This window comes from Brachyistius frenatus, unplaced genomic scaffold (genome assembly GCF_029030835.1).
Source record: "Brachyistius frenatus isolate BFR_SWC_R1_liver_20210118 unplaced genomic scaffold, ASM2903083v1 Contig_4, whole genome shotgun sequence".
In the NCBI taxonomy this organism is placed as follows: domain Eukaryota; kingdom Metazoa; phylum Chordata; class Actinopteri; family Embiotocidae; genus Brachyistius; species Brachyistius frenatus.
In genome coordinates this window covers 3,985,140-4,000,029 of record NW_027210603.1, presented here as the reverse complement: position 1 = coordinate 4,000,029, position 14,890 = coordinate 3,985,140, and the positions used below count along the sequence as shown (strand labels likewise).

The following is a 14,890-nucleotide window of genomic DNA, read 5'->3' as shown; positions in this document are numbered from 1 at the left end:
ATTCCCTCATTACCTTAGATGTTCCTATAAGCAGAGTAGTATATAGAATATGTGGTAAACAAAAATAATGATAATACATGAGCAAAAGGTTGGGCAATTGTATCAAATGACTTTATCATGACTGTTACAACAACACAGTGAAGACAAAATGATCCTTTTACATTTGAATAAAGATACAGTACATTGACCGATTTTTTTTTTTTTGTGTGTGTGTGCTTAAAACCATGATGGACAATAAATAGTAAATGAATGAAGAATAAATTATCGAATAAAAATGTTTTTTGTGTTGCTAAGCAAATAGCATTTGCAAATAAATTCCCCTGTCTAAAAAAAAAAAAAATCCCAAAATAAAACATTATGCCCTGCCCAGTTAAGATTAATTTTGTGTAGACAACACATAAAAATGGTTCTATAATAATGAGTATGCATGAAATTGGTGTCTAGTGGGCCTCTCTTTTGTGCTTTTTTTTTTTTTTTTAACAAAACATGACGGGGAAAGGGTGAGTAACCACAAACCAGACGTTTCCTTGATGACACAATTCAAGGTGTTGCTCTGTGATGGCCAGAGACACTGCCTATTTAAGGAAACCCATCGCCTTACAACAGAGACCCTACCTTTCAAAACTGCTCTGCATCTGCTCACAACTCTCTCTCCATGTTTCCCCTCTCAACCATGAAGAGCCTTTAAATGTTTAGGCCCTTTTCTCTAAATAAGGCAGCCTTATCGTAGTTCCTGTCATTTATGCCTTTTCTCCAAACATCCCGAGCAGAGTCTGTGGCAGTAGCAAGCTGCAGCCTGTGCATTCTTTTGCCTTGTATGGAGAAATGTCCTGGCCTGGGATGTCTTTGTATGGAACAGGTCGCTCTCTCCATTGGCCGGGGCAGAGAGGGGAGGGACCCACCGGGAGTCTGATTCTTTAGCAAACTTTTCAGTAGGACTGCCTGCTTCCCTTCCCATTGCTGAGTCGGAACCAGACAAAAGGAGTTTTGAAGTGCTCCCACATATTTCTGCCTGAAGCCAAGGTGAGAAAGCTGGTTTTGAACATTGTATTGCACAAACAGAGTAAATATAGCCTTAAAAAGCTCTTATTTTATGTGTTTTAGGCAGATGAAAGATGTAAATTGTCTGGGTTCAGAAGTACAATGCTCAACTGTCAGTGAGGAGAGTGAAGGAGGATAGAGTTACTGAGAGCTTCTGAAGTGGATCTTTGACGAAAAGTACAGAATAGAGTTTTCCATCTGTTGATCAGTGTGAACAGAAATCTGTTGAGGATGTTCACTTTGGACCTTTATGTGTAAATGCATGCGCATGGATCGTACAAATCTACAGCATGCATGTATGTTTACTTCCATCTCATCACTACAGCACATTAAACAGAGGAATTTCTGAATGCAGTTGACCCATTTAGAGCTGCCTCACTCTCTCCCTCCTAAACACACAAACACACACACACAGACACACATCTCGGATGTTGTCTTTTTTATAGGCGATGAGAGCTTACATTCCTATTCCTGTTTGTTTTTGGAATTCCTGACCGTTGGCCTTTTAGTCTTCAATTCGGTAATGATGACCTACCTACGTGACCTGAGGTAAGCGTGAACCAGGGGATGACAGCCTTGACTGTTTGGTGATATCAAAGTGTGTGTGTGTGTGTGTGTGTGTGTGTGTGTGTGTGTGTGTGTGTGTGTGTGTGTGTGTGTGTGTGTGTGTGTGTGTGTGTGTGTGTGTGTGTGTGTGTGTGTGTGTGTGTGTGATAGAGGAACAGAGGAGCCTTGTCATCCCTCGGGGAATAAAAGGGTTCACAGAGGAGCTGTGGTGGCCGGAGAACAAATACAATTGTCTGCCAAATGCCTACGTTGTTGAGGTCAAAAATAGTTGTTCTCAGCCTCTATGTGAATCATTGTTGAATCACTCAGTGAAGAATGTGAAAGATTTCAGCTGTTGCTACAGCGTCACACTCAGTGGAAGTCTTTTCTTGCATGTTGAACATGTTTGAAAGAGTCAAAGACCCTTTCAGATCAGTAAAGCTTCAAACACACATGTAGATTTGAACACCTGTCAACCTCTGACATCAGAGGGGGACCTCTATGTAACTGGAGACAAACAAAGAAACACAAAACAGATTCCCCTGTCTCAAATCGGACTATTTACATCAACACCAATTCATTTGAGCCCCAACAAATTTACAGTTACACACCTATCTGCATAATGAAAATCTGGAGGGGAGAGAGAAGCCCTTATCAGGTTGAGGAATTCCTCCATTCCTGAAACCTTGAAGTGGAGCTCCATAATGTTTTGTTTCCAGCTTCCTCAGCGACTGAGAGATAATGAATGGAAGTGCTTTGAGCCAGCAGACCACACCTTCCAGATTTCTTTGTGTTTCTGGCATATAAAGGGACTGAAACAGCCAAACAGTAGCCGAATGAAAGGAAAGACGAACAGAAAGTATTTCTGTACCCTTTGAGAACAGAAACACACAAAACACTTTCTGGATTTACTGTTTTTATGTAAATGCCACTGTGGACAATCAAGATATCCAAATTTTGACAGGACTTTGGACGGTTGTACTGACTTGTATTCGTCATAAAAGTACAAATTCGGCAAAAGAGATACAATTGGACCAATTTGTAAAGAAATCAACAGAGGAAGAGGTTTTATATTCTATAATAAGCAAACCTGCCCTCTCTAGCTTCACTGTGAGCCCTCTATGAATCATCCAGGCAAGAGATAGCAGATGCTGAAATTTAGCACTGTTCCCACAGCCCATTAAATATGATGACAGACAGTCAGTGTCACGCAGACATTGCCCTTGGAGGAAGAGATTTGGTGAATATAGGACAGCAAAGGGATATCTATAAAATTTTAATACAAGTCTGTAGCCATTGCAGTGGTGTGTAATAAAAATAAATGAGTCGTACATGTGTATCTTGGTGCCAAAATACAGAAATGTGTTCAATTTCTGTTGCCAAACAGAAACAATTTTGTTCTGCATTTTTCCATGAGAAGAATATGAATGTACATAATAATCAGCAATAATGATATTATATTGTTTTAGATTACACAGTTATATATTTAATACAGACACGAAACTGCATGTTTCACAGTTTTTCGGTCACTTACTGACAGATTTATGTAAAAAGAAGTTAAAAAATATTTGTATATACTGTACATCATAATTTCCTGAGCCCACTGGTATTCCAAAAACTGCATGTGCAGTCTTGTTACAGTCAATGAACTCTGTATTAAATGCAGCATTTACATCATCTCAGTGCCTCTGAGGACATGATGTCATACTTCTGTGTGAATCATCAGCCACACTCACCTGCTCCTTCCCGCTCAAAAACCAACCTGTCCCCCTGTCCTCTGTCTGCTAATCCCCACTGGGTACAACAAAATCACAGAACACACACACACACACACACACACACACACACACACACACACACACACACACACACACACACACACACACACACACACACACACACACACACACACACACACACACACACACACACACACACACACAGATGACAAATCCTTGCAGACCTGAACATGAATGACGGGTCTAATTCGGGGAAGATCTTGAGTTAGTTACAGTGTGCACTGTGGAGACATGTCAATTTCACACTCATCCCTGCACTGACATACAGGGAGAATGTGACTCTCGCTCTAGAGAGAAAAAGATTCACCTGCATGGGGCAAGCAAAAGACAAGCCTTTGTTTACAGTTGGATCGTAATGAAAAATATACTTAAACTTTAATTCCTCTTTTGAAATCAATGCTGAACTCAGTATTTACGTCAAGCTCTGTTGACAAGCTACAAATCCAAGCCAGTCCTCTTCTTGATCGCGCTACAGCATGAGCACAGTCTTCTTCTTGAACCTAATGTACCATGTGTGTATACACAGGTCCAGATCCAGCCGCCACCATGTCGAGCAAACGTGCCAAGGGAAAGACCACCAAGAAGCGCCCACAGAGGGCCACCTCCAACGTCTTCGCCATGTTCGACCAGTCTCAGATCCAGGAGTTCAAGGAGGCCTTCAACATGATCGACCAGAACAGAGATGGTTTTATTGACAAGGAAGATCTGCATGACATGCTGGCCTCTCTGGGTACAACAGCTCTGTTCTCAGTTTTTATGGCTAGAGATGTAAATGTGAGGTTCAAAACCAAAGAGCTGACACTCCCTTTAAAGGGGCACAATTCGGTTTGTCATCAAAGTCAGTCAGTGAATGAAGTTGTAAAATATCCTCCATATTACACAACTGTAGCTGCAGAGCTAGCAGAGCTACAGTCAAGACTGTCCTCCTTTAAAAAATTAACCTGTACGTCTTCTGTGAAAGCAGATTACAAGCTACAGTTACGTTTTAATATTGAACGGCCTCTACTGGTCGTATAAATAATGACAGTTTGGTGTCCTGGAGAAGTGACGCAGTTCTGATGATACAATGTCAATCTTTCCTTGTTCAGAAGATGTGAACTAGGTGGATGGTTTGCTGTGGCATTAAGTGCAGGAGACGTTCGGCAGGTTATCTTAAAACTGAGTTTAATGTTGCCATGACAACCAACAAGGTTCAAGTCATCATTTTAACCCAAAACAAGTGGGTTTTGAGCCCTAAACCTAACCAGGGCCTCTAATTTAGGAAACACTCTTACAGGTGCAATTTGAAGGGAGGGGACAACAGAACTATTGGAGGACTTGTTGCTACAGGTCTGATGATGACCAGAGGTGGTGATGATGTCATCAGGGTTATCTCACTTTAGGTATGGAGACTAAAAAAATTACAAACTAGGAGTGAAGTGTTTGAATGACAAAGACATTTATCAGGCAAAGAGATCCAATAATAAGATATGCTTCACAGATACAATTTCATATCTCAGGAATGCCCCTTTAATAAATCTAATTTAAGCTATAAGACGATATTGTTATTGTACAGGTAAGAACCCCTCCGATGAATACCTGGAGGGGATGATGAGCGAAGCACCAGGGCCCATTAACTTCACCATGTTCCTCACCATGTTCGGAGAGAGGCTCAATGGAACAGACCCCGAGGACGTCATCCGCAACGCCTTCGCCTGCTTTGATGAGGAGGGATCTGGTGAGTCAGTGTACACACACAAAAAACAAAACACTGAACACACAGATTACCACAAAGTGTTTGGCACTGTAATTTCCCACCTGAATATATGTTACCTGTTTCCAAGGTGTGATCCACGAGGACCATCTGCGGGAGCTGTTGACCACCATGGGGGATCGCTTCACAGATGAAGAGGTGGACGAGCTGTTCCGCGAGGCGCCCATCGACAAGAAGGGCAACTTCAACTACGCAGAGTTCACCCGCATCCTCAAACACGGTGCCAAAGACAAGGATGATGAGTAGAGGGAGGAAACGACTGCTTCCGGCCCCCCGCACGCATACACACATCCATCCCGAGCTTCTACCTTTGTGAACCTTTAGAATTAAGATAAGATCATTAGGAATTATTATGACAGTACTTTTACATCAAGGTTTTTGTTTTTATAAAAGGGCAGAAGTAAATTGTTTTCCATTTATTGGGATCTATATGCTTATCAAAGGTAGAATCTTTGGATTCGTTTAGGACCCACAGAAATATTTTGCAATACTTTCAGTTTTTATGAATTACATTATTTCATGAAGAGAGGTGTATCAATGTTTACATCTCATAGCTACAAACTTCATCCCCCTTGACTGCAGTTTGTGTGATATTTGCAGGGAACCTGGTTGGACTTTTGAGATGCAATAAGCACCACTGTGTGTGTGTGTGTGTGTGCGTGCACAGGGGCAGTTTGGACTTACATACAGTACCAGCCATGTTTACCTCTTCCTGCCAGTTAACTTTCACACCTGCACAAGCACCGCAATGAGTCTCTTTTATATATTTGTATCCTTGTATGATGAGAATGGATAAAGACACGGATCATTCTGTTTATTCGTTTTTGACAATCAAATGTGACGAGCATTTTATATTTTTGATTAATTGGTAACTAGAATCTTCCTCCCATCAGCCGGTTGTGTGTATTGGTTGAAGGATCAGGTATGTTTGCGTTGTTGAACGAATTCAGTCTATAAAGTGCTCAGGCAAATAAAGAAAGTGTAGATGTGTTTGGGGTATTTTAAAGTGACTGTTACCATGTCTGAAATATTGTCTGTCAAACAAGTGTCTTCTATTTAGTTCACACGCTGAAAGCACCATTAGTGCATCAGGATGTTTTAGCATTTTCTCCCACAAAGCTGTAAACTGTACTCACATTCCTACCAAAGCACCTGAATACCAGCTCCATCTCCTCAGTGACAGCTAACTAAATAAACATTCACTACCACAAGTTCACATTCACTGACATGAATGGAGCCTCGTGCTTGCCTGAAACATAAAACATTTGTGTGTACATTTGAAGGATTCATTAAAAAAAAAAAAAAAAAAAAAAACACATTTAGGAGCAATGCGTTCACAATTTGTATTAAATGGGCCAAAACCTGTAACAACATTTAAATTAAATACTCTGTCCAGCAAAACTTTTTATAATAAAAAATGTTCTCCGATTCTTTGATGGGAACATCAGATATATGTCACTCTGAGATTCCTTGATCATTTACAACTTTTTTGCTACAATGCATTTGAAAACTTTGTTTCAACATTTTAGCTTTGATCGGAAATTTCAAATATTCCCAATTTAAAAAGCACTAACCATCTTTGGTAAAAAATATTTTACATTTAACAATCAATTTATCAATCTAGTCTACTTGCTGTGCAGGTGGATCCTATTTTGATTAACACATGATAGTGGATTCAGACATTGATTGGTGCACAGAAGTATACAACATCACTTTTTTTCCCCTCATCCAGTTGATCTCTGAAGAAGAGCTCAGGAAAAATGCACAAATCAAAGTAAAATAACCAAAACAGTTTGAAGTATGGTCAGATAGTTGGATCATATTGAACCACGATTTGGCAAATGGTTTCAGGGCCTTCACCAACCTCTGACGACGCAGGGTTTTTTTTTTTTGTGTGTTTAAAAAGATAAGAATGAGGAGGCAGCAAGTAAGAAAAACTGAACCTTTATTTCTTTGAAATGTTCATACAAAAAACACATTTAAAGTTTAAGGCGTATATTGCACAGACTATTGAGAAGTTGTATTTAAAAAAGGGACATCATCCCTAAGTCGTAGGTTTAAGGCACAGCAGCCAGTCATACTGCCAACGGTCAGTCATGATTCGCAACATGAACTTAAAGAAAAAAGATTTGAATGCTGTAAAGAAACTACACCATTTGTAGTAAATTTTCATGCTGATACATACAAATGAAAAACAAAACTTGATCTGGAAAATATTTACACGCATCATCACATTGTTTTCTCGGACTGGAGCGTCAGTTCGCATCTAAAACCTAATGGAGACTTTGCCATTTAAAAACGTAATTCTGAACCAGCCATTTCCAGTTTCACAACCGATAAGGAGTCGTCACAGTGGCATGATGTAGTATGAAGAATAAAAATATTACTTTAATACTTAGTATTCTGCACATGACCCAAGTCTGACATGACCTGTGGAAATTGAGGTATAAATGCACATCAGTCTAACGAGTCCCTGTAACAAAAACAAAAATCCTCTACTGGCCTGCACAAAAAAACAAAAATAACAAACTGGCAGTGAGGAGGCACAAAGAAAAAAGAAAAAAAGCAGAATGTTGGAGTTTTCATATCTGCCAACAAACTGTTTTCTGGGAATGATCGTGGTGGTCGGTGCTCAGCAGTATTATGACCCAACATCAAACTTCCTCATTCTGTCTTCAACAACAAGTAAATATAACCGTTTGAAATAAACACAGCTGCTAAACATGACGGTATTGAAGGTTCGTCTAACAATTCTGCTACAGCATTACTTTCCCCACACACTGCTACTGTTAAAAAGATGTCCAGGTGGCCTTCAGCCGTATGGCGTGGTTCAGCCCAACAGTTTCATGGAAACTACAGCTTCATGGATGATTGGAAATTCTATACAAAAAAAAAAAAAGAAACATTTCTAAACAAAAGTGGAAAGCACAGATGAGAAAAGGTGGAATTTTATGCTCTTGTGTATATAAAAAAAAAGAAAGAGAGGATCATATCAGCTATTAAGTGTGCTACATTTGATTTGCTTTTTCACACTAAGACATTCAGGTTTGAGATACACAGACCACATCCTAAGGCCCCAAACTGACTTGAGAAATACGGGAAGTTCAATCCTCCAGATAAGGGGATCAAACATATCAAAAGTTCTGTACCATAAAAGATAAAAAGCGGCATGTCTCACAGTAACGTTTCCAGGATTTGTGGTGGCTGATGTAAACGGATAATCAAGCTACTCATCCCTGAACTAAAAATCGATGTCTGTAACAGGAGACGTTCTCCCCTCTGAAACAAATTTGTTGTGGACAAAAATACAGATAATACTGCTCATATATTTAAATATTATGAGAATTCGATAAGAAAAACAGATGGGAGTTGAGATGACATTGCATCCCACAGCTAACACAGTAAGATAGGCGAGAGCGCTGCAGACGGACACATCAAAGTGAATCATTTGGTCAGGCTCGCTGCAGTACAATCGATTTCCCTTCTCCATTACAACAAGGGGGGGAAATGTATAAGAGTATAAAACAGACTAAATCAATTAAAAAAACAACAACATTTGAATTGCACAACTATAGAGAATTACAAAGTTAAAACTGTATAAAAAAAAAAAAAAAAAAAAAAAAAAAAACCAACTCGTGTCCTCCTTTTAATCCTGGAGGGGAATGGATGACAGGCCGCTCAGCCAATGATATCGACGTCTTTTGTACATTCAACAAAGTCCAGTACTACTTATCAAGAGGCCAACTCTGCTGGTGTGGATAATTTATACTGAATGAAATTAATTGTACAATTAAGGGATATTTTCCTTCTCATTCAAAGTTGTAAAAAGCAAAAGGGGTCAAAAATGGCACCAAAAACTTTGCCCAAAACATTTTTCTGAGGAATGTTCACTTTGAGAAATGGCATCAAACTGTTGTCAAAACAGCTTCCGTTGATAACAGCACAATAAAGAATAAAAGTTGTCTCAAAATCACCTCGTGTCCGTTACTTTACTTTGTCCCTCACTGCAGTATATTCTGCAGGTTTAATGTCCAAAGGGACTGGTGATGAAAATACATTCTCCTATATACAGTGTCATCTGGCCTCACTCCGCAGATACATGAAAACCGGCTGCAGCTCCTAGTTAACAGTTTCAGTCACTGTGTGCAGGCTGTGCTGCGAGCCCCATACTGTGGTAATGGGCGTGTTCACCACTTGAAGGGAACCGGGTTGCCTGGTGTCAGCGTGGACCATGCTCCAAACACTGGGCACCGCGGCTGAATTCCTCTGCGAAGTACCACTAATACTGTTGCTGCTGCCGGTGTTCGAGGCGGGCTGGAGAGGAGGAGTGAGGGACATGAGGCCCAGCAGAGGTGTGATCGCCGACATTGGGACAGCGTCTGATGCCGGGAAAGAGGCAGACTCCGGGGTTGTAACAGGCAACGGGCATGAAGCCGTTAACGGGAGTAAGGGAGGTTTGGGGAAGGGCAGTTGAAGCGTGACTCCTATTGAAGCTGACTGAGAGGAGACGGCTGGAAAAGGAGCAACTGGAAGCAGTGCTACAGTTGGAGATGAATCCAGGCTTGCGGCAGCGGTGGAACTGGTGGCGGGAAGTGGGACCGGCGATGGCACTGAGACTGGGCTTGCAGCCGACTCTGATGTACTTGCAGGACATGCGGCGGGCCGTGGAGCTGAACTTGAGGCTGAAGCCATTGATGAGGCTGAAGCAGAGGCCGGGTGCTGAGGGTTTGGCTGTCCTAAGACAAAGGCAGACACTGGCATTAAGGTTGGTAGACAGGCTGGGATGACTTTATGCATCGGAAGAGAAGCTATCCTCGGGCCTGTGAGCAACACTGGAGCGGGATCTGGTACAGGCGCTGCTGAGGACACCGGCAATGGGGCCTTTTCCAAAGTAACAGCCGATTCTGGAACAGCCATAGCCTTCTCCATCAGACTCTGCACCCTGGAAGGATCCATGACTTGTTGGCTATCCTCTGGAGGTGGCGTTAGGGCCATGTCACTGATGGCAGTGCCGCGCTTTACCTCCACTAGTTCAGTCTTTACAGTCTCTGTGAGTTTGTTCTGACTCGCCTGGAGTCTCCGCTCTTCCTCATGCTCTGCAGCCCTCTGCACAGCCACTTCTGCCAGGAGATGCAAGTCGCTGAAGTCTTCCGTGGGGAACAGATCAGGAGGAGTTGGAGGAGGCGTGTTGAAGAAGCCACCGTTGGGGCTGGCTGCTACTGTGGTGCTGGTGAGACAAGCCCAATGAGCTCCACGCACCTCTGCTTCCCTGAGCAGAGTGCGCGTGTCCAGCGTCATCAGCGCCTGGACCGATCCTGCCTTTCCAGGGAAGCCAGCTCCTGTCAGAATAGCGGTCGCCGTGGTGCCGAGAAGGCCGAGGTCCAAAATAGGTGCCGAGTGGATGACAGATGGGCGCTGTTGAGACGAGCCGAAAGAAGAGCAGCTTTCTGGAGAGCTTGGTCTGCCTCCAATAGAAGAGTGGCCGTCATTTCTGCCACCAACCTTCCGGGAAATGGTGAACTTGGAGGGATCTTTGCCGTCCTTGCGAAGCAGGTCGGGCAGCAGGCGGCGACGTGCGTTGATGAACCAGTTACATATCTGTGAACAATGGGGGCATTTCTGGAATTAACAAAACTGATACTGTCCGGTCACATGGGCGCATTACTAATAATTACAAATACATGATAGAAAGATTCAAGATGAAGATGACTCTGCAACATCAGACACACTAAATAAGCTGGATCCACATCTCAAAGCCTTGCATCGGATTTAAGGTCTGAAATGATCTGAGTACTCTTAACTTTAAATGACCACCTTTCTTCATCCGAGGCCTTTCTTACCCCCTCTAGTGGTAAGAGCTCCCACACTTGGAGGAAGAGAGTGAGGCAGACAGAGATGAGAGCCCTCAGACAGCTGGCAATAATGAAGGTCTGAGCTCAAATATGCTGAGCCACAGAGCAGCCAGCCAAAGGCATTCCAGTGAACTGACTACATAACAAGAGACTCTGCTGCCGCCTCGTACCAATCTGTAATGCCTTATCTAATGCAGCCTGACTGCTGCATGCCTGTGTGTTGAGAGGGGAAGAGGAAATGTCTACTACTGATGCAACAATTGAAAAGGGAAGAATAAGGAAAGTGTTTTTGTTGATAATACAATGCAGTGATACTATCTGATTATCGTTTTGCTTCTAATTGTCACTGTGCTGATTGAAAGGCTGGTTATAAAGGATTGTAATACCGACAGGTAAACGTCCTCCAAATTAAAAATAGTGGAACACAAGTGACATTTCCTTTGACAGCTTTAGGAAAAAAATAAAAGCAAATAAATAAAACCATGCTTCTCACCTGCAGCACAGAGAGGTGGGTTTGGCTCGACAGGCTGAGTTTCTCCTGCTCTGAAGGGTAGGCATTGAAGCGGTGCTCATACAACCAGCTCCGCAGAATCTGCACCGCCTCCTTGGGCAGGTTGCCACGGCGACGGCGCTTCCCAAGGAGGCCTCTTCCTGACAGGTCGAGTGGGGAGCCGTCATCACTGTCCGACACAGCAGAGGAGTGCTCCTGCTCCGGGCGATGCGCTTCCGCTAGAGCTGAAGAGGAGGAGGAGGAGAATTGTCAGTCTTGCTCACTATTGTCATTATTTTTCCATATATAAGAACAAGATACAAGAAAGAACAGAAAATAATTAATTGATAACTGTTCAAATTCACACACACTTTTAGGCTTTTGAGAACTAAAATGAAACCCAAACTATTTATTCACAATAACTGATGCCATGTAAGCAGAGACATGGTTTGCACTGATCCAGCATTTAGCTCTGAACAAGTGCAAAAACCGTATCAGTCACTTTTAAACTTCCAGTTTTTATCCAATTTAAAGTGAGGTTCACAGAAGGTTTGTGGGATGAACATGTTTAAACAATGGCTTTGTGGTTCCAACTTTGTTGTTGTTGGGCTTTTTTTTTTTTTTTTTTTTTTTTTTTTAAATCCATGGTTGGCCACTGGAGGGAATCTCCCCTCAAAATGGAGCATGCCTGATCCCAGGGGTGGGCCACAGAATGCAGTAAATGTCTTTCTCTGGAGCTGGGTGAAACCTGACCCCCGGGGCAGCGCCTGTCTGCACAAAGGAGATTGTGTGCATATCAACATCACAGTAGCCAGTGGCCCAGGGATCTATTGACCATGCAAAGGAGGCCGTTTTTCACCTCGTGCTGCTTCAGCTCAAGACTTTACTGGAGCAGTTGACAAATCTTTTGAATTCTGCATTCCTGGACAACGAGGGATGTGCTTGACCAAACGAGTGGTAGAGTAGAGACTATGAACATGCAAATGTAAATTCAAAAACCGAAACGGGTGTTCTCTCTGTAAAATGAGCTAAAGTCATCATGTTACAGGGGTGTGGGCTTTACCAAATGTAGGAGAACCATATCATAATATTTATATCATTTTTTTCTGATCAAAATTATACTATCCTAGTTTTATTCTTTTAGGGACTCTACAGATGATTATTTTCCCTAGTGACTAATTTGTAAATTATTTTCTCATGTAATCAATGGAGGGGTTTGGTCTTCAAAATGTCAGAAAATGAAAAAAAAAAAAAAAAATAGTGGTTCCCATCTCCAAATGTGCAGCCTAAAATATCTTGTTTTGACACCCCCCCCCCCAAAAAAAAAAAAAAAAAAAAATCAGAAAATATCCTACACTGACGAGTTTTGATTTTTGCATACAAACGGGTCATTCATTATAAATGATTGGTTGAGCAAATTAAGTTAAAAAAAAAAAAAAGCTTTAAATCACACTTGTTTGATGTGATGCAATGAACCCCACTTTTTTACTGCCTATATTTGAAAAATAAAATTAATATTCACTGTATTGCTTTCACACACCACAGCTCTATGAATGAGGTAAAAAAATAAATAATTTCTCGGTCAAATCCTAGAGCAGTTTGATCTAACAAAAAAACAACAACAACAAAAAACCCGAGTTCTTTGCTTGACAAGACATTTCAGGTTTCCCTCCAGTCCGTCTGAGAGAACAACAAAACGGCATTCCCACAACTCCACTCCTCGATGCATTGACATCAGTCATGAAATGCAAAGATCCACCGAGATCGAATAAGTCGATTTCACACCCACACATTTAATCAGATGTTCAGCTCAGTCCAGATTGTCACAACAACTCCATGTTGTATCAACCAGGCTGTCAAACGGACTAACTTTTTGTTCTACATAAACTGGTCAACTGATCTGTGCCCTGGGAAAGGGCCTGCATTTATTTAGAGACTTGGAGAAGTTCTGAGAATAAAAAGTTTGAAAACAGAAACAGCCAATTAAACTTTTCAGCAACACTAAGGCAACTTCAGAGGGAAAGGAACATTTGAATCTGGCCATCACACCAGTCCACGATGTTACAAACCAAACATCAACTTCCCAAACCAGCTCGCTTTGTCCGAGTGAAGCAGCGCTACAATAACGTGTAGTGTTAAATTCAAACAGACTAACCGAGGAACAACTCGGTAAATTAGCCATCTTAAGCGCACAAAGGAGGCAGGAACGCACAGCCTCCCTCCCGCATGTCGCTCCGCCAGATGGACACCATGCCTGCCTCCACAGATAACTAGCTGGCTAGCTGTCCCTCCAAATTTCAACACAAACACACGCTGCATTTGCTCGCGACAAAAAGCCCGCATACCAGGCAGAACCACGAGCGCAGACACGCAAGGCTCGCATACAGACACTTTTGGTGTTATAAAGGTGGAGTGCAGAAGTAAAACATGGACTGAGGAACGCTTACCTCGTTTCAATGATTTCATTCTTTGTTGATGGCTTGCTTGAACACACGCAGCTGTCCAAATTGCTTTCTGTACAAAGCGTGCCCGCGAGCCGAACGATGGTTGACACAACGCCACTTTCTTTCAAGACGCCGAAGCTGTTGCTCTTTTTCACGGACTTGGATCCTTCGCCTTTTGGGTTTCCCTTCACGTCCACGTTTCCATTGCACTCCTTGCTTTCCGCCAGGACAAATGTTATCAGTTTTCTGTCGCTTCGTCCCTTTTTACCTGCAGCAGCGCCAGCCCTTTGCCAATCTTGACAGTCGCAGCTGAATGGTCCCGCCTCATCAACAGCTGTCAGCCAATCAAAGCTATCTATCGCGCTTTGTGATCAGTCGTTAGCCAATCAGGGTGCTCCTTTATAGAGAAGTGGGTCCGCGTCGCTGTGACTGACGGGAGAACCATTTCATTCAAAACACAGTGCAGTCATTGAAACAATGTTATTTTCCTGGACACGGTGAAAACCCCACGGTTACATCGACACTACCCTGTTTAGGTGTCGCACCGTCTTATCGACCACAGTGCTCAGCTTTTTCTTCCTGCCTGCACGAGACAGCTCACGTCGTGGAAAGGCTTTACGTAACATGAGCAAAATGTTCTTGTTACATAAATCATAAGCGTCGACGTGATAAAAACCGACGTGTTCATGATGTTGTTGGCCAAAATATCCCGACTCTCGTTGTTGTGTTTTTTTTTTCTCGCACTGATTCAAGTTTTTCTGGCTCCAGATGTTTATAACAAAGAAAATCGTCTCGGGAGATCCCACCGACAACATGATGTCATTCTAGCTATAAGCATTTTAATGCATAATTTAATTTAATTTTTTTTAATCCAAATTTACTATCAACAGTTTGCTGTGTGGCTTAAAAATGAAAACAAACCTGCTTAAAACTAGCAGTGATAAATACAATCTGGCAATAAAAAA

At 42.2% G+C, this 14,890-nt stretch overlaps 2 protein-coding genes across 3 annotated transcripts; one reads left to right on the top strand and one right to left on the bottom strand.

Annotated features, from left to right (window-relative positions):
* The first annotated feature begins 938 nt into the window (after positions 1-938).
* myl9b (myosin, light chain 9b, regulatory) lies at positions 939-6,453 on the top strand. Its single transcript, XM_069711244.1, has 4 exons — positions 939-1,023; positions 3,913-4,116; positions 4,942-5,103; positions 5,210-6,453. The coding sequence occupies exons 2-4, from the start codon at positions 3,933-3,935 to the stop codon at positions 5,383-5,385; spliced, it is 522 nt and encodes a 173-aa protein (XP_069567345.1). The 5' UTR covers positions 939-1,023; positions 3,913-3,932; the 3' UTR covers positions 5,386-6,453.
* On the bottom strand, positions 1,413-14,209 carry LOC138628266 (uncharacterized). Of its 2 annotated transcripts, XM_069711231.1 has the most exons (4): positions 13,929-14,209; positions 11,485-11,726; positions 9,228-10,737; positions 1,413-1,423 (listed from the first exon to the last, which is right to left on the bottom strand). In XM_069711231.1, exons 1-3 carry the CDS (start codon positions 13,945-13,947, stop codon positions 9,259-9,261), a joined length of 1,740 nt encoding a protein of 579 aa, XP_069567332.1. In that variant the 5' UTR covers positions 13,948-14,209; the 3' UTR covers positions 1,413-1,423; positions 9,228-9,258. The 2 variants fall into 2 exon arrangements, with proteins under 2 accessions (XP_069567332.1, XP_069567324.1); XM_069711223.1 differs by lacking the exon at positions 1,413-1,423 and having other exon boundaries at positions 7,068-10,737.
* Positions 14,210-14,890: the final 681 nt, after the last annotated feature.